This window comes from Rousettus aegyptiacus, unplaced genomic scaffold, assembly GCF_014176215.1.
Source record: "Rousettus aegyptiacus isolate mRouAeg1 unplaced genomic scaffold, mRouAeg1.p scaffold_m13_p_13, whole genome shotgun sequence".
Taxonomy (NCBI): Eukaryota; Metazoa; Chordata; class Mammalia; order Chiroptera; family Pteropodidae; genus Rousettus; species Rousettus aegyptiacus.
This window is the reverse complement of record NW_023416288.1, coordinates 27,609,349-27,631,684: the sequence shown is the minus strand read 5'-3', so window position 1 is coordinate 27,631,684 and position 22,336 is coordinate 27,609,349. Positions and strand designations below refer to the sequence as shown.

The following is a 22,336-nucleotide window of genomic DNA, read 5'->3' as shown; positions in this document are numbered from 1 at the left end:
TTATCTGTCCTTTGATTCTAAATAATAGCTTTGCTGGGTAATCTTGGCTGTAGATCCTTGCTTTTCATTATTTTGAATACTTCCTGCCAATCCCTTCTGTCCTGTAAAGTTTCTGTTGAGAAATTAGCTGACAATCTTATAGGAGCTTCATTGTAGGTAACTAACTGCCTTTCTCTTGCTGTTTTTAAGATTCTTTGTCTTTAAACTTTGGCATTTTAATTATTACATGCCTTGGTGTGAGCCTCTTTGGGTTCGTCTTGTTTGAGACTTTGAGTTTCCTGGGCTTGTATGTTTATTTCCTTCACGAGGATAGGGAAGTTTTCTGTTATTTCTTCAAATAGGTTTTCAATTCCTTGTTCTCTCTCTCTTCTCTCCTTCTGGGACCCCTATAATATGAATGTTGGTATACCTAATGTTGTCCCAGAGGACCTTTAAACTATCCTCATATTTTTTGGATTTTTATTTTCTTTTTGCTCTTCTGATTGGGTGTTTTCTGCTATCGTTTCTTCCAAATCACTGATTCAGTCCTCTGCTTCATCTAATCTACTGTTGATTCTTTTAATATATTCTTTATTTCAATTATTGTATTCTTCACTTCTAAGCGGTTCTTTTTTGTTTTCTATCTCCATTTTTATGTTTTCTATCTCTTTGTTGAAGTTCTCACTGAGTTCACCAACCCTTTTAACTTCTGCCTACCTGCTGGATGAAAACGGTATCTCATTGTTTTAATTTGTATTTATTTGTTAACCAGCGAGGCTGATCATTAGATATCACATTTACTTCTTTTTATAAATGTCTTCACAACTTTCGTTATTTTTTCTATTTGGAGTTTTCAAATTTATAATAGGAGCCTTTTGATATAATGAGCATGAACTTTTGCATATTGTGTATATGCAAAATATTTCTCCCAATTGTGTCTATAATTTTGTTCCTATGTTATATAACGGTTTCCATTTTTATGTAGTTAAATCTGTAGTTAAATAAAGCATTTTATTTTTATGACTCTGGTATTTGTGTAGGGGTTCGATTGGCCTTCTTTACTTCAGAATTAGAAATGTATTTTTTTTCCAGTACTTTCCAATTCGTTTACATTGAGATGTTTAATCTCTCCTGACTTTATTTTTGCATATGATGTCTCCCTTAGAAAATAGTCCTGCTTTATCTCTTTGGCCCAGGACAACTGCCTAGCACAACTCCAGGGGCCCTAGCCATTGATTTCTATGTAAATCGTGCTTACAAGCAGGTAGTTTTACTGACTGTGGATTTTCGCCTTCACATGTCCTTCTGACTCCGCATAGCTTTCTTAATTGTCAACCATTCTCCAGACCTCGTGTTGACCGCTTCACCTATCTGAGACTTCATGTATAAGTAGCACTTGACATCTGCTTGCCTGGTGTGTCTCGTGTCATTGCTACCCAGGGTCACAGATGTCTTCAAGGCCTAGCTTCCTGAACCTTTGATACCCCAGCTCAAAACTTTTAATTTTCTGTTTTCTCTGCATTCTGCCTTATTGCCTTGTACCTGAATTGACCCACTATGGTGAACTGCCATTTTTTAAATGGTCTGCCTGATTTTCCTTTTTGGTTTTCTTCTTCTCTGTTCCTGAGTAGTATATGCCTCAGCTGTCTGGTCCAGGCTCTGGGATACTGTCCCCCAGCCTGATCTCAGCACCTGGAATTCTGTCTTATTTGGGGGAGAAAAGCAAACATCATGAAAATGTAGCAGTTTCACTTTTGGTAGATATTTTTAAAGTTTATTGATATTTTCATTTATTTTAAATAATACTTAATGGCTTTCTAATTAGGTAGTTGAGAAATCTGCAATTGTCATTTTCTTTAAAGTCATATGAAAGCCCAAAGAGTTTTGGTTCCGAGAATATCATGCAATAAGAACCAAAGACATTAATGGAAATAGGTATATGCCTTTCAACCACACCTATTTGATAGTAATAGATAGCTGGGATTTGAAGAAACTTCAAATTGACCTTGCTTTTCTAGCTATTTGGAGTATAGCTAGTTTCTTTTTCAATTTAGAGTTAAAGATAATAAAATCAAAGTGTGGTGTTACAATTGTCTTATAAACATTTTCAACTATATTTTCTTCCCAATAAAAGAATTCAGTGCCCTAAATATTCATGTCACAGTAAGATAAGATTAATATCAAAATAAATATAGAAACTATAAAGTAGAAGGCACAAGTTTTAAAAATTTAAGTGGTTTCACTCTATTAGTTTCATTATAAATGTTTGATTTGTAGAAAATCAGTAGATTGATTAGAGTCATGCTGCCAATTTTTAGGAAGGCTATAGTCAACATATTAAAATACTCTTCCTATTCTTTCTCTGTTTTGTTTTTGGAGGTGTGATATGAAAAGTAGTAAAGAGAATAAACAGGATAATCATTCTTTTCACAATCTGGTTACAGAAAAGAAATGCAAAGCAATAAAGGTAGTGATCAGCTGTTCTCACACCTGTAACAATTATAACACTGAAAAACAGATGGTGAGTGGCCTTATATCGCTTGTTACTGGGTACATTAGCTCTTTTTGAAAGTGAAGATATTCTATCCAGAAATTCCTTTTCTACCCCAGCATGGCTCGTTTCTACTAATTGGGTTACATTCAAGTTGGACATAGGCTCTTAGATGAAGTCAAAGAAAAATCAAGGAAGTGGCCGAATAATAGAACGATTCAACTTACCATGTGCTTGATGTGTCAGATCAGGTGTTACAGTGTTTTTTTACACATTAAACCTCATAACAACCAGAGGTAGAGATTATCCCTATTTTAAAAAAGAAAGGCGAAGCAAATTGATGTCCAAAATAAAGCTTGAACTTCCTAGCGGAGCCAGTGTTCTGTCTGAGGAATCCGATCCCAAAGCCTGCGCTCTCGCCTCTATACTGGTTGCTCTCTAAATGGAGGATGCACAGAATTGCCTGAAAGACCTGTTAAAACATAACTTCCTGGGTTCTACCTTTGAGATTCGAATTTAGTAGATCTCATTTGGGACAAGAATTTGCATTTGTAGCAAATTACTAAGTGATACTGTTGTTGCTAGTTTGGACACCACACTTTGAGTACCACAGCTCTATACTCTTTTGCATCCAGAACACGTCTTCTAGATATTACTTCTATTCCATAGGACAAATAGGGATAAAGGAACAAGTGAAATAACACTTCGTGGAAACAATCATACAAATTGAGGCATTCTACAATATAACTGACCTGGTCCTTTCCAAATAGTATGGCAACAATTTGGGAATTTATTCTAAATTAAAAGATATTAAAGAGCCATAGCAACCACATGCAATTATGAATCAGACTGGATTGTGGTTTGAAAAAGCAGCTATGGAAGCCATTTTGGAACAACTGGAAAAATATGAATGTAGATGATATATTCAATAGTATAAAGTTATTTTTCTTAGGTGTGATGATGGCATTATGGCTATACAGAAGAGCCTCATTTTTGAATTTACAGGCTAAATTACTTAGGAGTGAAACATCATGATGTTTGCTACTGAAGTATTTAAATGGTTTGGCAATATTTTTATGGCCCAGTTCACATAAGGCAAAGCCTCATATGGACGGTTGGTGAATATGGCAGAAAATTATTTTTGAATACATGAGCATATACAGGTGTTTAATATTCTTTCACCTTTTTCTATGTACAAAATTTCATAATCAAAAATTTAGGGAAAAGTCTTGATTTTTGCTCTCTTTTTTTTCTCTTGCTCCTTCTTGAACAATAACTTGATTGTAGAATTTTTGGTTGACTATTACTTTTCCTTAACATTTTAACATTATCATATCACTGTCTTCTGACTTCCAACATTGCAGTTGGGGAGTTTGTTGTGAATCTATATGGTATTCTTCTGTAGATAAATTTACATTTTCTCCCTGACTATCTTAAGATCATTTTGCTTTTGGCGTGGATTTTTGTTTTTGTTGTTATCTTTTATGTCTTTGGATTAATTTTGACTGGTGAATCTAAGGATTCATATTATCTATGAAAATTGAAAAATTCCCAGCCATTATTACTTCAAAGATCACCTTTTGCCCAATTTCTCTGCCCTTTTCCTTTAGGATTACTAAACTTATATTGAACCTTATCTTTCTAATGTCTCCTTGTATCAACAGCTGATTAATATTTTCTATCTCTTGCTCTCTCTATAATACATTCTGGGTAATTTCTTCAAAACTTTTCCAATTTAATATTTCCCCTTTGTTTCTAGAAAATCCATTCTTAAATGTATTTTCATTTTCAAATGCATGTTTGCAAAGTCATGAGGAAAAGGTGTTTGTCTTTGTATCTGGTTTTTAATCCCTCTTTGTGATGCCTGGTGGTACAGCGGCCACCTTGTAACCATAAAGCACACTAAGAATAGTAGAACAAAAAAATAGCTGTATCCTTGAACCCTTGATGATGTCAATGAACTTTACACTAACCCTGGGCACCCTACCTTTGTACTCTTCACTACATGAGAAAAGTAAATCTTTATTTGCTTAAGTCACTATAGTTGGATTTTAGTTACATACAAGAAATTAATTCCAACTAACGAAACATATGAAGATATTCAAATTATATTTGCATGTAATGACCAAGATACTAATACTGTTTTTTTCTAGGTGGAGAAATTGTAGATGATCTTTACTTTTTCTTAATACTTTGTCCATAGTATCAAAAACAATGGCTTTAATTGGTGAAATTGTTCAGTGATAGTGGTATAATAACAACTGTAGCTTATTTACTGATCCCTTTATACTGTGCTAGATACTAGGATAAAGATTTCAGTGTAATATCTCATATTATCACATTACCTCATTAAATTTAATATATAAAAATAAAGAAAAAATTACATATCTTTTTAGATTAATAAAATTAGAAAATATTTATCTCACTATGTAGGTACTTAGCTTACTTTATATATATATAAATATATATAAAATATACATATATATATATATTTTTTTAGGCAAGGCAACCCTTGGTTGACCTCACAGATTGCAAAGACCTTGTCAGCTTACAATCTCTTATTTTTTATTTTTTATTTTTTATGCCTACAGCACCTGGTCTTCCTAGGTGGTCTCCCATCAAAGTACTAACCAGGCCTGACCCTGCTTAGCTTCCGAGATCAGACAGAATCTGGCTTGTTCAGGGTAGCATGGCCATAGACTGGTATTTAGCTTATTATAAATTACAGTTATTATTATCAAATTACCCGAAAGTTTGAGAAGTTTTAATCTCAATTTTTGCTTTTTTCAAAATACCTGAAGGTACTTTCAGGGCCGGTTTTTGCTTAAGTGGTGATCTAGGATTCCATGAGGCATCTACTTTTCTTCCGAATGATATTGATTGAACAATATGAGCCTTTTTATGGTTAAAAATGGTAATCATTGATCTTCTTTCTTTTTCTGTAACTTCTGATAAATGCAAAAAGGAATGTTGTTGGATAGCATTATAAATAGATATACAGAGTAATTCAAAGCAGAATTGAACAAATTCAAAAATATATTTACCTGAATTATGTTATATGTGAACATCCTGTCAAAGCTAATTTGCGAAGGGCTATCACAATTACTTCCATAATCTTACAAGTGTTCAAGATATGCCCCTTAGGTCACAGGCACAAATCAATTCTAATGCCTCCCAGACTCTTTCTAACACATCACCAGGGATGAATAAAATTACTACTATGATATATCCCTCATTTCCTCAAGGCTGTGAGGAAGAAGAGGTATGAACATAAGGTTTCGATATATCCTCATTAAAAAGGTACTCAGGAATAAATTATTCAGAATGTTTAAACCTAGAGATAGAAAGATAAGTAGAAAGATGAGTAATAAAGCACTTTGGAGGCACAGGCCTCCAAAAACATAAAATATAATGCATTGAAGTTGATCGTTTTTGTGGCTTATACAAATTAGACATGCTAGCTTATTTACAGTACCTACAGATGTATTCATTAAAAAGTTACCATTGATGATATGTTTTAATACAAAGAATTTCAAAGAATACGATTTTTAGAACTTAAATAGACCTTAAGAAATTTAGTCCAATTCTCTCATTTTTGAAATAAGAAACCAAGATAGCAAGGGGTAAATGATTTGGCATTCAACACGTTAATGTCAATGTCAGGACCAGAAGGAAGACTGATCCTCATGCTGGGTTAAGATGGCCTTTCCAGTACAGCGGGCAAGAGGCATAAATTGCTAAAGGAAGGAAAATTTCATAGAGCAAAAATTTCAAAAATAGTTTTAAAACTTTCATTTCCTAAGAAAATTAGGTTCAAAGATATTCAGCATTTTGAAACCACTGAGTTATAAGACCGTCTCAAATATTTCTCTACAAGAAAGAGGTCTTACGATTTCTGTCAAGCAACTCTACTCCTGGAAGGTGGTAGATTATATATAAACGGTACAGATTGTATCGGCAGAAAGGGTTTTGGTAGAGACCTGCAAAGAAAGAATTCAAATTAAGATGTCAGATTTCAAAATTAGTTTCAATTATCACTCGATAAAACATAGAAAATTACATGACTGATAAAAAACACAAAGACATGTAAAGCTCTGCTTCACAGACCAAGCAAACCCTTCCTTATTCAGGGCAGCACTTTTCCTGTTAAATTCATTCATTCAACAAATATTTTCTGAGTGCTTGCTATCTATTAGGAACTGTGCTAAGCGCCGGCAACAGGTCATTGACCGGAATCTGCCACAAAAGAGAAAAGGTTTAACATGTCCGCATGTTAATCAGTAAAGGAAGAACTACATGTCAGCTCTATGAGGGTCTTGATGCTGATATTTATTAAAGTACTTGTTCACTTGTTCTCTTCTTCCAGCGGTTACAGGTTGCCTGTGTGGAGATGGATGGAGATGTGGTGTATTGTTCTAATACAGTTTTCTTCCTCCACTTCCCATTGTGCATAGGTCAGAATAGGTAAATGCCAGCAGCAGCTTCAGATCTCAGCAGGCGCAGAGCTGAGTCGCTGTTGATGTCTCTCTCTGGCCAGGGATCCCTGATGAACCATGCTGGTGAACACAGTGGCTGCAGGTGGGATGCATGTAGAATTTAGAAGAGATCCTGGCACTTCTGATATCACCTCCCTTAGGCATCAGCATGTAGGACATTTTTTAAAAAACCATTCATCTAGAAGTTGTGAGGGTTTTATTTTCACAGAAAAGGTAATATATTTTCCTTGTTCCTCCTTTTATAATATTAAACAGGTTTTTTTTTTTTTCAATACAATGTGTGTGTGTGTGGGGGGGGATCTTTTATGATTTCCAGTTGTCTATCTTTAACTACTGGATTCTGCCTACATGCAATTTCTGGAAAACATATCTAGTGCGGAGAACCACTAGATGGCAGTAGCAGAAAGAGCTCCAGCTATTGTACAACTACCCTCTTTCAATAACGAGGCTCTTTTTACTGTACGTGTTAAATTTGAGTAGTGCTGTAGCAGTCGACTAAACTACAAACAGCCTTGATAAAGGCATGAAAATATTAAGCATTAGAAACCTAGGGAAAAAACCTAATTAATATTTATAAAAATCAGTTTGCAGCCTAAAGAAGATGGGGGCTTAAAAGACAACAAACTATTTAGATACAAACTGAAAAAGTTAATCATCTGGATGTTTTCTCTGTAGGTAATAAAAAATTCTGATATTTATTGTATAAGCAGAAAATTTTCTGGCTAATAAACTCATTACATATCGTTATTCCCTGTGGAAAACATGAGTTTTGGAGAGATTTACAGCAGGCAGTGGAAGACACCTGATGAATCATGAACAAAAGAAAAGCATAAAAGAAAATGTAGAGCCAGGAGCGACAAAGAAATTTAAAAGAAAGAAAATATGTATGTATTTGGGGGAAATGAGAGGAAAAATGAAATAGATATTTTTCAAGATTTCTTAAGTGAGGGCAAAACTGGTTTGAATTTTAATCTTAAAAGAGAAAGAATTTTTAAAGCAGTTACAAATAAGTATAGCTATAAGACAGAATAGAACAAATGCATATTAAACCAGTAATAAGGACAGATTTAAAAATACCCGCAGGGATCAGGCATTGTAGTTTGGGCCAGAAAGAAACGAGAAAAGGACACCCATTAAGGATATAAAAGCAAACACAATTGTTTTTAATGAGAGTTTGAAGGAGAATAAGTCACAACTTCTTTAGTGCAGAAGTCTGCTCTGTGGTTACTATCTTGGAGAATCACATCTGACACCTCACAGCCCTATCATACATTATAGCAGCTGGGAGTAGGGTGCCTCTGCATATGAGATTAATGCAAGATGTACCATCTTTCAGTCGCATTTATTTTTGGTACACCCTTCATATTCTCTTTCCCCTCTGAGAACATTACTATTTCATTTCTTTTCTTCACTTTTTCTCTTAATTTTAGTTAACATCTTTATGTAAATTTAAAAACTTCTAGCTTCACCGAAACAGAACACCAAATTGGGATTCACTACTATTGTATTAGTTATTAAGAAGATGTTTCAATACTAAAAACTCCATGTGGTTATTATAGTTCAACATTCATTTCATTGTAAAGTTAAATCTAAGTGACAGCAAATCTGAAAACTCAGTTTTTAAGCCCAGCCTCTGCCTAAATTAACTTAAAAAAAATAGGGAGAATTAAATAGTGTGAAAGGCATTTCATTTTTATTATTCTTCACTTTCTTCCTCACTCTTAAATTTTAGAAGGAAGCAATCTTATTTTCAACTGTCTCCCCCCCCCCGCCCCTCGCCCCACACACACACACACACACACACACACACACACACACACACCTTTCCATACTACTAAGCATCTCATATTTTGGATTTATGAGTTTTGGATTGATGCTACTAAAATTACTGTAAATTAAGTTTCTAAGATATGAAACTGGTTTCCTGTGTCTGAAAGTTCTGAAAGCGTTCCATGATGTATGGGTGCATTCCTTTAGAAACTATGAAGCAAAATTGCTTATACTTTCACTTTCAATAGGTTAATACTATTTAATCCACCTTCCCTCCAGGCTACTTAAAGAGCACACCGCAGTGGCGCCAGCACTGTCTTGCTTATCTTAATTTGGGATTCTGAGTCTAAGCAATTTACATTTACCCAATAATATATCAAAATGTCTCTACTAGCTCACTGTACAAGCTTGAGTTACATGAGTCACATGTGTGAATCTACTTATTATTGAAACAGGAGAGGAAAAAAAATATAGTCATCTAAATAATTGGCTCCAGTTAATTTGTTTTATAAAACTTTAAAGCAAAATTTAAAATCATTTAAATGAACCCAAATGTTTTTTGAGACTACCTTTGAAGAGTATTGATGTAATTAATAACATACCAATATATCCATTTTAATAGATCATGAAAATGATAGAGAGAAGCTTTAGCAATCGTGTTCTGTGCCTGTACAGAACAGCTTGGGGAAGGAAGTTCAGATGTCAATGATCAGACACGAAGATTTCGAGGTTCTGGCTCAAGATTACTTAGGAAGATCAGGATCTCCACAATTATCGCCACCTTACTTTAACTAAAATCATTTCTAATTTTCAAAAGGCAAACTTGGACTGAAGCAGAGGATCAAGAGAAGAGAGAGGTCAGAATATTCTCTTCTTTCGTACGAACACCAGTGAAAGACCTAGCTGGCTCTTGTTATTTGGGTGGATTGTTCTGTTTCGTTGTCTCAGAGGGGTGGTCCCACCTTGAGGGGCATTTCAGGTAAAGAGGCTCAAATAAAGAGCCCATCGACATCATAGCCCTACCCAGATTTCTTTGCATCCCCCTTCATTCCCTGGCTATTTGCAGTCTGCAGTGGACTGCAACCCAATGAGGAAGCGTAAGATACATTGAAGAGCAGAACCTATAGAATATGGAGACCCTCCCTTGAAAGGGACACTCCTGATTTCCGGTGGTGAATCCTTATAGCTCTGCCAGGTGCAAGTCTTAAAAATTACACAATGTAGAAATTTAAGTATAGTTCTCCATAATGGAGCTTAATGAAACGAAGCAAAAATTTGACAGACATGAGGAGACTAAAAGTTGAGGAGCAGGAAAGTGTTAAGTATTTCGTTGCTGTTGGGTGGTGGTGTTTTTTCTCTATGTGCTGGGAAAGAGGCAGGGAGACTGAAGGTCAGTGAAAGTCATCAGCCAGGACTTTGACACATGTAGATCCTGATTTAGAGTTTGGAGGAGGGAAGGGCGGAGGAAAATGGAGCTGAGGAGGGTGTGGAAAGGTAGACCGCCTGGAGAGGAGAGGTGGGGCCCTCCTGACTCAGCCTGGAAGTCAGGAATTCTAGTTTCCAGGACCTCACACTCTGCAGCTGGTTTTAGGCCTCCCTGCAGCTTCCAGCTATGTGTCTCCTGGGCCATCTCTTGGCAAGTCTCCTCATAAATGCCAGTGGAGGGTGCAATGCTGAAATGGATTAATTAGAGTTTTACCTCCAGGCGATTTTCTCACCCTCTAAAGAACTTGTAACTGAAGTGGAATAATAATAACACTTTAGCATTTTACATGGTTTTACAACTTGAAAAGACAAAAATTTTAACATTTCAAAATACATGAACTTCTCATTTTAGTTAATGAGCTGAATCTAATCTGCGATTGCAAATGAGGCTCAAAGAAACTTAATCTGAGGACAGTACTGCACTATTTGTAGTCTAGCAAATGCAAACTTTTTTTTCTATACAATTTCTTTAACCTAAATGGGACAAAGTTTCAAAATGTGCATATTTGTTTCCCTGAATTTTCAGAAGATGCTTTTTTTTTTTTTTTTTTTTGTAATTTGACACAGCGTGTTCTCCATTTCAAAAAATGATCCCACTACAAGATCCTCTGTTGGAACAATTATATAACTTGAATTACATCACCATGAGGTCACTTAAACTGTTGTGACAGGTAATAATATGGACATTAAACTACCAGGTTGACCTAACAGCCTTTCTAGTTTCTGGAAACTAGAAAAGGCATTCCTTCACAGCACTCAAGGCTGACAGGATTCTGTGTTCACATACACACTTGACAGACCAAGTTGGGGGAATGGGGTGGATTTCAGACTCCCCTCATTTCTGGGGAAGGCACATAATCCTGTTGACTACGATCGGGGTGAATTTGATTGCAAACCTTTAAGTTTTATATTGTAAAATAAGTTTGCTTAAATGATTGAGTTCTTACATTTAGCAAATTATCTAATTAGTTTTACATCAAGCCCCTTCAGCTCTCTAAGAAATATTTGGCCTGAGAGTTTTAAAACATCAAGTTCCATAAAGGTCCAGAGACTTTCCTGTTCACTTTTGTGTCCCCATCTAGTAGACTGTCACATAATGAATACATGATAAATATTTATTGAATGAATGAATAAATGATAACTAAAATAAGCAGGTATGAGTTTAAGTTTCAACAACACTCCTTAGTAGTTTGGTTAAAGCTCTGAGCCTTACATTTGTACCATTAAAGAGGGAATAATTCTAATCATGTCATAAGCTTGCTGTGAAAATTTAAATGAGAATATTGTAAGAATACATTTTCTCAGCAGGAAAGATATTAAGATATGTTATAATGATTATTATTTAAAATGTCAGTTATATTTTTTAATCTGTTTACTACTCATAAGAATTTCTAGATTTAATTAGTTATCTAATTTACATAATAAAAAACAATATTTGTTGTTACTTCAAAGTAGCATTAATATCAAGAAATGCTTTTTAAAAATATGTATTTTACAAAAATAGTTTAATATTTCAAGCAATCTTGAGAGGTAGCTATTAGTTCATTTTATAGAAAAATGAAGATAAGTAAGAATTCTGGATCTAGTATAATCAGCCTTTTAATCATAAAAGCATCTGTTCAGCACAGAGGGGCCAAATAATTTAAATATGCAAGCCAATCCTGCGTCTTTCACAGACCTTATCATGTCTTAAGAATAAGCATGGATTTGCCATGAACTTGGTGTAATATTAATATTTGGGTTGGGTTTAAAGAATCCGGCTATAACACATGAATCATTTCTCCTAAATACATGTAACTGATTAACACTGAAAATATATGAAAACTTTAATTACTCTCATTGTATTGATTTGACTAGAATTTCCATCACCAACACCAATTTACCCATATTCAAAACGGTCTCAAGCAATTCTGAGAAATGAATAGAAAACGAATAGAAAATTTTAAAAAGCCATCTACTTTGTGACATTATATAAAGAAGTCTCCAGACTCTAAAATTTAAAAACCCACTTGTTGAACTGAGCATCTAGTTCACCTAGAACCATTTGTCCTATATTGCATTTGTGTATGGGTTTATTTACCCTTCAATACTCTATAAACTTATTGAGAGTAGGAACTATGTTTTATTTATTTTTCCAATTTATTTTACACTTTCTTCCAATACTGAGGCCAGTTCCTTGCTGGGTGCGATTCAATATTCATGAATGGCTTACTCTTCACCCAATTGAAAACTTAAATAAAAACTTACTTTATTTATTTATTTTTTGGTGTCAGCTTTACTAATATAATTCACATAACCCATTTTAAGTATACAATTCATTTTTTTAGTATATTCACAGTTTTGGGCAACCATCGCCACAGCCAATTTTAGAATATTTTCATCACTCTAAAGAGAAAATCATACCTCTTATTCTTTAGCTATTACTTCTTAGTCTCCTCACCCCCACCACACCCTTCCCTCAGCCCAGAAAAACACTAATCTATTTAAAAACAGTTACCTCTCAGTATTGCTGTCCTGATTGATGCGCCTATTTGGGACATGTCATATACATGGAATCATATAATATGGCTAAAACTTACTTTTAAGGTAAAACCAAAATCACAGATTTAAATACATAAATCATCTTTTGTTACTTTTGTCATTTTCATTTGGCATGCCTAATCATTTCACAAAATCGTTTTCTTCCTGTTCTTTCAAAAACATTTAAAAAAAAATAAGATCTAGTCTTGTTTTCAGAAATATCTAAATATTTACTTATACGTATGGATCTAATTTAAATTTTAAAAATGAAAAAAAAAATTCCTGTGTTATTACTGTTTTAACTTATGGCCATATGAAAGTGCAAATTAATACTTAGGGTCTTCAGATTTAGCATTCCCTTTAATTCCTTCACTGTTGCAGCGATGTTCGTTAACTCATTGTGGTGTAGCAGGAGTATATGCAATGAAGGCAAATAGTGCAGGCCTAAAAAAAATTTGATGAGATTTTAAACACTTTTAATGTTAAGTAAACACACTAAACAAAAACAAAGAATACATTATAGCTGGCGAAAGGGGGTTATTACCAATAATATTGTGATTTATCATTAAGACTAGAACAAAGCATAAGTATTCAATTAATTGAGTGTGATTGGGAACGTAGAGTCAGTTTCTTTCCAGTGTTATCATTTTATGTTTTTCTTTTCTGTAGCAATAATTTTTTTGTTTGATTTTAGAAGGGCTATTTTCTCTACTCTCCTTTTTGTTTTGCTTTGTTTTGCCAGTGTTGCTTAGATTTATAATGCCAATCAAGGGAATAAATACTCATTCAATTCAATACTCTCCTAAACTGTTTAACTAAATATTTTCTTTACACAATATGAATCCAAATATTCATATCGTTTTTGTTGATTCTAAATTGCATATTTTCCCACATTTTCAACATAAGTGAAAGTGGCTTGTGTCTTTGCAATAGACACATCAGAGTTTAACTGGCAAGATTTTCTTTCTTTGGGCTACATAAAATTATGGTAGATCTTAAAATTTATGGTATTTTGAAGAAAAACATTTTGTGCTGTATGTACCTCTTCATATTTCATGATCATAGTATATCATGTAGTTTTATACCTGGTTTGAAATTGTCAGTTTAGAGATTGTTGAACATATAAAATTAATTCAGAGTGGAAACAAGAATTTGGCTGGTAAAAATTATAGCTAGTAAAAACATTAAGACTATTTATAAAGTTGTTATATTTGCAAATGCTCCCAAATATTATTAAAATTTGCTTTCACTGTAACCAGTTTATGTCCAACTGTGTAGCAGAATGGCAAAATTTCTGTTAAAAAAGATTCTTTTACTTTTTGAATAACACGCAAGACAGGATTGCATTAAAACTATAATCAAAAGCACATTTCTTAAAATGAAATATACATAAGAACATTAAAAAAATAATAGATTCCATCACGTATTTTCAACAGAAATGTTAAAACAGATTTTTGCATGCCATTAACAATTGCATAGTTCAAAGTTGTTACTTAACTGAAAATTTATTCAATCAACAGAGAAAATTTAAGACATACCTTCTATTTCAAATATTGCATTGTTGTTTAGATATAGTTCTGTCAGACAATAGTTTCTAGTGAGAAATGTTATTCCATGGAGCTGAAAATTAGTAATAGAGAACAATTTACTTTCTATAACAATCATATATATCTGCATATATATATATATATATCTATATCTGCATATATAATAAGACCCTAGAAGTTTGATGTTTGCTGTTATTATTATTTGTGACCTTTTGGTCTGGGCTGAGTTTATATCTGGATTGTCTTTGATGACAGTGTGATTAAAAGGATGTTTTTAGCTAAGTTAACATAAACCTCTCTACCAAACTTCCTTGCATGGTTTTTGAAGCCTCTGTAACAGGGCCTAGACCTTTTGTTCTAACAGCATTTCGCACAGTTCTGCTCCATGTCAGCTCATTGGATCCAGTTTCAACATATCCACTCATTCACCATAACATACTATTAAGTACCTATTATGTGCCTGCCAAGGGCTCTCTCCAAAGATGATGCCGAGGCCACTTCTGCATCTGTGTATGAGTCACGATTTCTCTTTGCCTGCGTGACTTTCTTCCTGGTATGTTTCTGATGATTCCGAAGGGTCAGCCCTAGGCCAGCAAGGCATCTACGACCATGCCTGAGCGGGCCACGTGAGAGGTTCCACGGCTCCAGGGATTTGTTGAAATCCCTTTGTTATCTCCTTGCATCTTGCTATTGCCTTCTCACTGTTTTGACCCACTTTTTATTTTTCTAAACTGCCACTGTTCCAGTGCTTTGAGTAGGATCTCTTGAATAATGGTCTGATTCTGAACTCTTTTTCTTTATCCCCCATCCAGTCTATGAACCACCTCTTCTTCTCCAGCTCACTGTCCTTCTGACAAACAGATCTCCTCAGTTTAGCCAAGGGCTCCGTAATCTGAGTAGACATAGGAGGCGACTCTGCCAGGTCAGGCCCAGGGCTAACAGCTCAGCCAGCCACCATCCCGCAAGGAGAGGGCGAGGCGCAGCATAATCCTGGGAGTTAATCCACAGCTCATCTTTTTATATGAGACCTTACCTGACAACCCCTGTGCCCATGAACCTCCATTTTCTTGACCACCCCAACACTTGATTTGACTTGTATGATTAATCACTTGATCACTAGTTTTGTGTCTTCCTGAAGGAAATGAACCATACTTCTTCCGTATTTTTTCCTTCCCACCTCCTCATTCTCCTAATGGTACTTTGAAGCTGCATCTTACTTTTAAGATTAGATTATAAATTGTGTATGAATTGGAAATAGTCAAAAGCACTCTTTTCCTGTGACAGTGTTTTCGTTGTTATTGTAAATGTATTTTTAAAACATTAATAATTCACAAGCACATTATTGTTGTAACACATTTGAACACCACAGGCAAAATTAAGTCCTGTGGGGCCATTCCTCCCCAAGGAAATGGCCCTCCGCATCCCTTCTATGCAGATAATCAGTGCTATATGATTAATGCATCTTAGTTTTGAAATCATACCTCAGGACAATGCAGATGAAAGCTGTTATTGTCTCAGCATTGCAAAAAATCACTCTTGAAAATTCCTTTTATGAACCACTAAGTACTGTGTACATGATATGGGGTATTTAACTATAAACTCAATGTCAAATTTGCAAGGAAAACTCCATTATTACCCTTTTTAATATTGACTATCTTCTCGATAAATTGTAACAGATTTATTTGGGTTATGAGGATGAGACATGGTAGACTTCATAGCAGTAGGGCAGGTATATTTTAAAGTAGCAGGTAAGTTAAATAGAAGAATGAGAACTTACTACTTAATATAGGCTCTAGCAGGGAGAAGATTCAAGTGCTTAGTACTTTATATCTACAGAAATATATGCTCATGATTGTAAATTAGTTTTATGTGTTTATTAAAGCTTATCATGGAAACTATCGTTATCAGTTAAATAGAACCGTTTTGGCCTTTGATGGATTAATTCAGATAGAAAGATGCCAACCTACCTGAATTAGTGAGAGTTTATCGGAAATTTTACTTAAACCCTCTCATATCTCAGAAAAACTGTTTTAGAATTATAAAGATTGAAAACTTGTTTCTTTAATAAATTTTCTTTACTCTTTTTCTTATATTTGCAACAGTTACTAATTATGAAAGCATAAAGGGCACGTGTGTTGCTCATCTCATCATTTCACAGATTCATCTGCACCAAATTATGTCAGCACTCATGGAGGAGTTCCCTGAAAATTTCACCACAGCTTTTGTTAAGTCATGAGAGAAGCCATGTTTCCCCCAGTTAGGAGAAACCATTCAAGGTCCTGGAGAGTGTTTCCCCGCTGACTTCCTAATCTTTTCTCCTTTTCCTACTGGCCTCCTGGCAGTAACTCACTGCCTTCCATCCTTCTCCTCACCACTCCCTGATCTAATGATAGACACACCTGATATCAGCAGAGAAAAATAACATCTTTTTCTCTGGAAACCATGACTTTTTTTCCTCTCCTTTTCAGTTACCTGCCTGGCACACATTAGTAGAACATTACAAATTAGCTGAGGTTTTAATATCTCTTGCATTACTAACACAAGAAGAACACTAGTGAATTCAACAGTTTCATCTTGATTGTAGAATCCTAGTTTTTCCAAGAGAATTAACACCCTTGGACCATGATTAATGGTATTTTAAGATGCACTGTTTGTTGGGGTTGCAGGAGTGGGGGAGTAAAGTGGGAAGAGACAAGGATTTTGGGGTGCTATTAAAAGACTTTGAGCAGAAGAGTGCTATTGCCCAGTTTTATTTTACAAAGAAAATGGTAGGTTAGAACATAGTTTAGAAGAAATAGTAAGTTTAATGGCAGGAGATGAATGGGAAGGGTGCTACTCTGATTGAGAAGAATATATGCTGTCCCAGAGCAGAATAACAAGAGTGAGAGAAAAGAAAACTGAGAGCACCATGGTAAAATTCACAGAACATAATAGACATTGCAATGCAGCAAGTTGTAGAAGTCAAGATATAGAAGAAGAATTAGAAGACATGCTGATTGCCTTGATGCTGCAACTATTTTATCAAATGTTATTAAAATTATCCATTAAAAATCTACACTATTGATTCTAAGGATTGCCATAGGATTTATATTTAATGTGACATTTCACAAATAATCTCTTAGCTCAAGGCTTGGCACATACAAGTGATTCTGTTGTTGATTGGCAAGTCAACAGTATTTGTGGAAACCAGTTCTAGACATGGTTTTGACCATGGCTCACTTTGATCCTGAGAATTTTCTATACTTGATTCTTAAGCTACCTAATATCTACCCGATGTCTTTTCCATATATTATTTTTCTATTTAGCTCAGGCAAAGCATGCTTCTGTTAAGTGAAGCTCTATTATCTTAACTAGCACCTACGCAAAGAAAAGTTCAACTTGGCAGAAAACATTGGGATTTTTATTTTCTCATTTCTCCATTTAGCAAGTCTTTGTTGGCCAGCTACTATGTGTTGGACACTGTACTAAGTTCTGGGGGTATAGCTGTGAACAAAATAGACAAAACTATCTGTCATTATTTTCTAGCAGGTGAAGAGAAAATAAACAATATGCACAATAAGCCAATTATAAATTATGGCATCAGTTAAGTGTTAAGGAGAAGGAAGCATGGAAACTGGCAGTACCAGTGGGGAGGTGGTATTATATTTAAAATTGGTTGGTCAGGGTAGGCCTTGCGGAGGAAGTAATATCAGAACAAACTCTTGATGAAGGGGAGGGAGTATGTCACTGGGATATCTGTAGAAGGAGCACTGGGGGACTAGCCAGTGAATAGGTCAGGGACAAACACAGTGCCTGCTATGACTGATCAAAGTGAGCCAGGAAGAGAAGGTGGGCAATGAGGTCAGACAGGCAATCAGGGGCCGACGTGTATAGGACCTTGGTGGTTAGTGTTAGAACTTGACTGAAAGTAACAGGAAATCACTGGAGGTTTCGAGCAGAGAAGTGACATGTTTTGACTTAGGTTCCTATAGGTCACTGTGTCTTGGGGGGGGGGGGGGCAATTTTTCCCCGCAAGAGACATTTGACAATATCTAGAAATATTTTCAGTTGTCACTTCTGGAGAGAAATTTCCTGGTATGTAATGAGTAGAAGTCAGGAATAACGCTAAATACTCAAAAGTGCACATAACGGCCCCACAATCAAGAATCATTCAGTTCAAAAAGTCAGTGTCACCAAGATTAAAAACTTAGGGGCACAGACCTGTAGACCAGTGATTAAACAACTTGATGGAATTCTGAACAATTCAATAATTATGTGTTACATAAAAAGGCATATTATTGTATATTCGAATATTGAAATCACAACATTTCCTAAATTTACATAAAACTCTAAGTAGTAGGGAGAATTTTTATAATGTACATTAAATTATAGAGAAAAAATAAATTAAATATACCTCCAAGATTTCTAAATTTTTTTTTTTTTTTTTTTGTTAAAGAGAGACAACCCAGTTGACCTTACAGGTTGCAAGGAACTTGTCAGCTTATATCCCTTATTTTTAAATTTTTTTACACCTACAGCACCTAGTCTTCCTAGGTGGTCTCCCATCCAAGTACTAACCAGGCCCCACCCTGCTTAGCTTCTGAGATCAGATGGGATTGGGCTTGTTCAGGGTAGCATGGCCATAGACTAAGATTCCTAAATTCATTTTTATAATGTTTCTGTCCAATAAATGAATACAATACATTCATGTGTATCTTAGTTTAAAATATGTACAATACTTTAAAATCTATACTTAGAAAATATATTTAAAAAAAGTGTTTTTATACAATGTAAACAGACTTTCATTGTCATGTTTTCTTCTCTTCATTCCATTTTACTGAAATTTTTGTATATGCTTTTTTCCAAAAATAGGTAACATTTCTTAAATAAGTAATTTGAAAGCATAACTAGACATATAGTGTACATATCTATGAATTTCACAACTGTGCACTGAAGTCTTCTTTAGATTATTTATACTGATTTACTTTTTTGAGGAGGTTTTAAATATTTGGCAAAATATGACTCTTTCAACAAAGTTGACATGAGGTATATAATTAATGTTGCCCTGAGGTAGGAGAAACACACAAGAGCCCAAATTATATGGAATGCACGCTAGTTCATTTTAATCTTTAATAGCTCTTATGTTGTACCATGGGGTTTGTGGTGCTCTAAATTATTTTTTTGGAACAAAGCAGAGTATGTATAAACAAGTAAATAAAATATGTATACCCAAATCTAACTGAGGGAACCAAGTGAAATCCCATTACACAAAGCTTGTTGTGAAGCTACCTAAAAAAAGTATTGTTGTTCAAAGAATTCTTTACAAATATTTAAAACAGCATGTTAAAAAAATTTTTTATTTCAATTTTAAAATTGTTGTCTGCTAATCTTGTACACCAATATCTTTTCCTAAAATATATATATTTGTGCTATTTACCAAATTTTCAAATGCCAAAATTTCAATATGTCTGGGAGCTTTCTTAATTTTGTTTATTTCGATCTGACCATTCTCTAGTCAGCTAATGTGGAAACTGTTATTATAAATAAGTATTTCAGTTATTTTTTAGATGACGAGTTTTATAAACAATGACTTTACCAGTTTGTCAGTTTGTAAAATTTGTCAACTGTTTGATTTTTGCTGCATGGCAGAAACTCAGATTCCATTTTGGGAAGTTGCTTGGTGAGGCATTATACAGATTTTTCATTAAATGATTATTCTAATCTGAGACAAATGAAATATATCAAAATACTGCTAGTACTTCCAGAAATAGAACAATACTATCATTATGGTACCAATATTATAAGCTTATTACTAAATATCTGGAAAAGAAATATTTTAAGGTAATGAACCCAAACACAATTTAATTGTAGTATAAAAGACACATCACTTAGATCACTTGTCTGAACAGACTCAAATTCTCATAAAAAGTTGTAAAGTATGAATGTTGGAACAGAAATTCCCTCGTTCAGACTTCTTAAAGGAGTCTTTAGAAGGTCTCAGTTAATATGAACCTCAGAGCAGCTACCTCCCACTAATTACATCAGGCAAAATCAGAAAAAGGAGACCCATAAAGGGAGGAGATGCAAAAGTGGTGACTATCTATGCAGTATGAGGGGAAAACCAACCCTCAGAGAACATGGCGAGGGAATCAGAGTCGTCTGAGGAAATGTTAGAAAGCTAGGGTATTCGAGGTCTTTAGAAACAACTTGTACCTATTTAATTTGCTAGTCCAGGGTCAGAAATGAAGTTCCAGCTTTATCATCCACTGGATAACAGAGGGGATAAGTGCACACCTTTCTAGCATGCAAGGCTCCAAACATACCAAACTACTTTCATTGCTTCCCAAGACCACTGCTTTCTCTCCATTTCAGGCAGTTTACAAAGGCATCGTCCTTGCTAGGAGCACAGGCACTCCCTCTGGCCTTCCTAATTTTATCACTAGACCAGGTACCACCACATTTATTGTTACATTCTATCAGTAACCTAATGCAAGCACAGAATAAACTGTATTAGATAGGTCGCTACTGGCTCCAAGTAACTTCTGAGCTCAACTCAAACTAGCCCATAAATTAGAACATTTATTACCTCACATGCCAAGAAGTCCAGAGGTTGTGAGAGCCTCGGTGATGCTCTCACTGATCCTTTGGGCTCTGTTTTTCTCTAAGTGTTGGATCCATCCTAAAGTTGGTAGGGAGTTTTCATATCAAGGCAAGAAAATATCCAGAGGAAGCAAGGGACATTTTTTTCTGGAGCTCTCTTTTAGGAATAAGAAAACTTCTCACAGGAGCCTCCCAGCAGGTGTCTCCTGTGTCTCTTACCACGTCTAGGCCAGGTGCCCATTCCCTGACTGGCCACTCACAAGGAGGATGAGATTATCTTAATTGGTACAGAATCTACTTCCTGAAAATGGGATGGGACCACCCACCTGAGTGAAAAGGAGACGTATGTAACCAAATTCTCTTGCATAAGTAAAAAGAGAATGGATATGGAGTGGACAACCAATAAGGTACAATACATATACCTCAAAGAAACTGTTAATTGAATAAATGAATAAACAAAAAGAGTTGTTTTCGTTTTATCTTATTACTTTGTGCCTTAGCTATTCCTAAATAGGATAGTCTTAGATATTTACTAATTTAAGAAAAGTGCTGGTCGCAAAATCAGATCATCTTTAACAAAACATTACAATTCTAAATATTTATATTCCTATGTCCATGTTGATGTTTTCGCCATAATTCTCCATATCATTTCTACACCGGTATGATAACTTCTTAGTGGTCAACCTAGTGTAATCTAGATTTTAATGAAAACAAATAATCAAAACTTTACATATGAATTTTGATGAAGCAGTATCATAGCTAATATTCCCATGAGAGTTTTGGATCATGGTGTGTGAATGATCAAGCAACTTAGCAACGAGATCAATAGGAAAACTCACATCGGTTTATCTACTTACCCTATGACCACTGAAAACTTAGTTTAGGTAAGACATCTTTCCAATGTTATGCAGACTAAATAAGTCTATGTTTTAAAGAACAAAGTTAAGTGGCGGTGATTTTGTAATAATATAGTTTGCTGACCGTAAACAACCAAATGCAAGAAGAGGATTCTGCCTCTTGCTGTGTTGCATCCTTTTCCCACCGACCCCCCCTTATAAAACAAAGAAAGCAAAAGGGGCGACAGCATACTCGACCCCTAAGCATGCAAACGATGTATCTGTCAGTCAACTGGGTGAATCTTCAGTGACTGATTGGAGGTGGAACGGTGTCCACTACAAGAATGAAAAAAATATATATATAAAATCCCTAATTATATCTCTTTCTTTAGATATATTGCCAACATTCGTACATGCTTTTTCCTTCAAAACTGAACACCACTGATCACCACAAGTACACATGAAAAACAAAGATTAGTCACTTTTGCCATGTCTTACGATTTCCATCTTTTTCTAATCAGGGGTTGCACACTGTGACCCAGGATAATTTTTGGCAATGTTTAAAAGAGTTTTGAACTTCTCTGCCCTTGAGTGGTGCATGCGCTTTCCATTGCAATCGCTAGCTGGCTGGGC

At 35.0% G+C, this 22,336-nt stretch overlaps 1 protein-coding gene and 2 pseudogenes across 6 annotated transcripts in view; all 3 read right to left on the bottom strand.

Moving 5' to 3' along the window:
- The window catches only part of LRRC72 (leucine rich repeat containing 72), a 116,477-nt gene that overhangs the window by 4,673 nt on the left and 89,468 nt on the right, over positions 1–22,336 (bottom strand). For all 6 annotated transcript variants that reach the window (XM_016139456.2, XM_016139455.2, XM_016139454.2 and 3 more), the window contains 4 exons: positions 14,280–14,361; positions 13,075–13,185; positions 6,361–6,450; positions 5,266–5,418 (listed from right to left, as the gene is read on the bottom strand). In XM_016139456.2, the coding sequence (XP_015994942.1) occupies positions 5,266–5,418; positions 6,361–6,450; positions 13,075–13,185; positions 14,280–14,361 (436 nt within the window). The remainder of the gene's footprint in view (positions 1–5,265; positions 5,419–6,360; positions 6,451–13,074; positions 13,186–14,279; positions 14,362–22,336) is intronic.
- Positions 5,053–5,171, bottom strand: LOC118610818 (annotated as a pseudogene).
- On the bottom strand, positions 18,797–18,915 carry LOC118610921 (annotated as a pseudogene).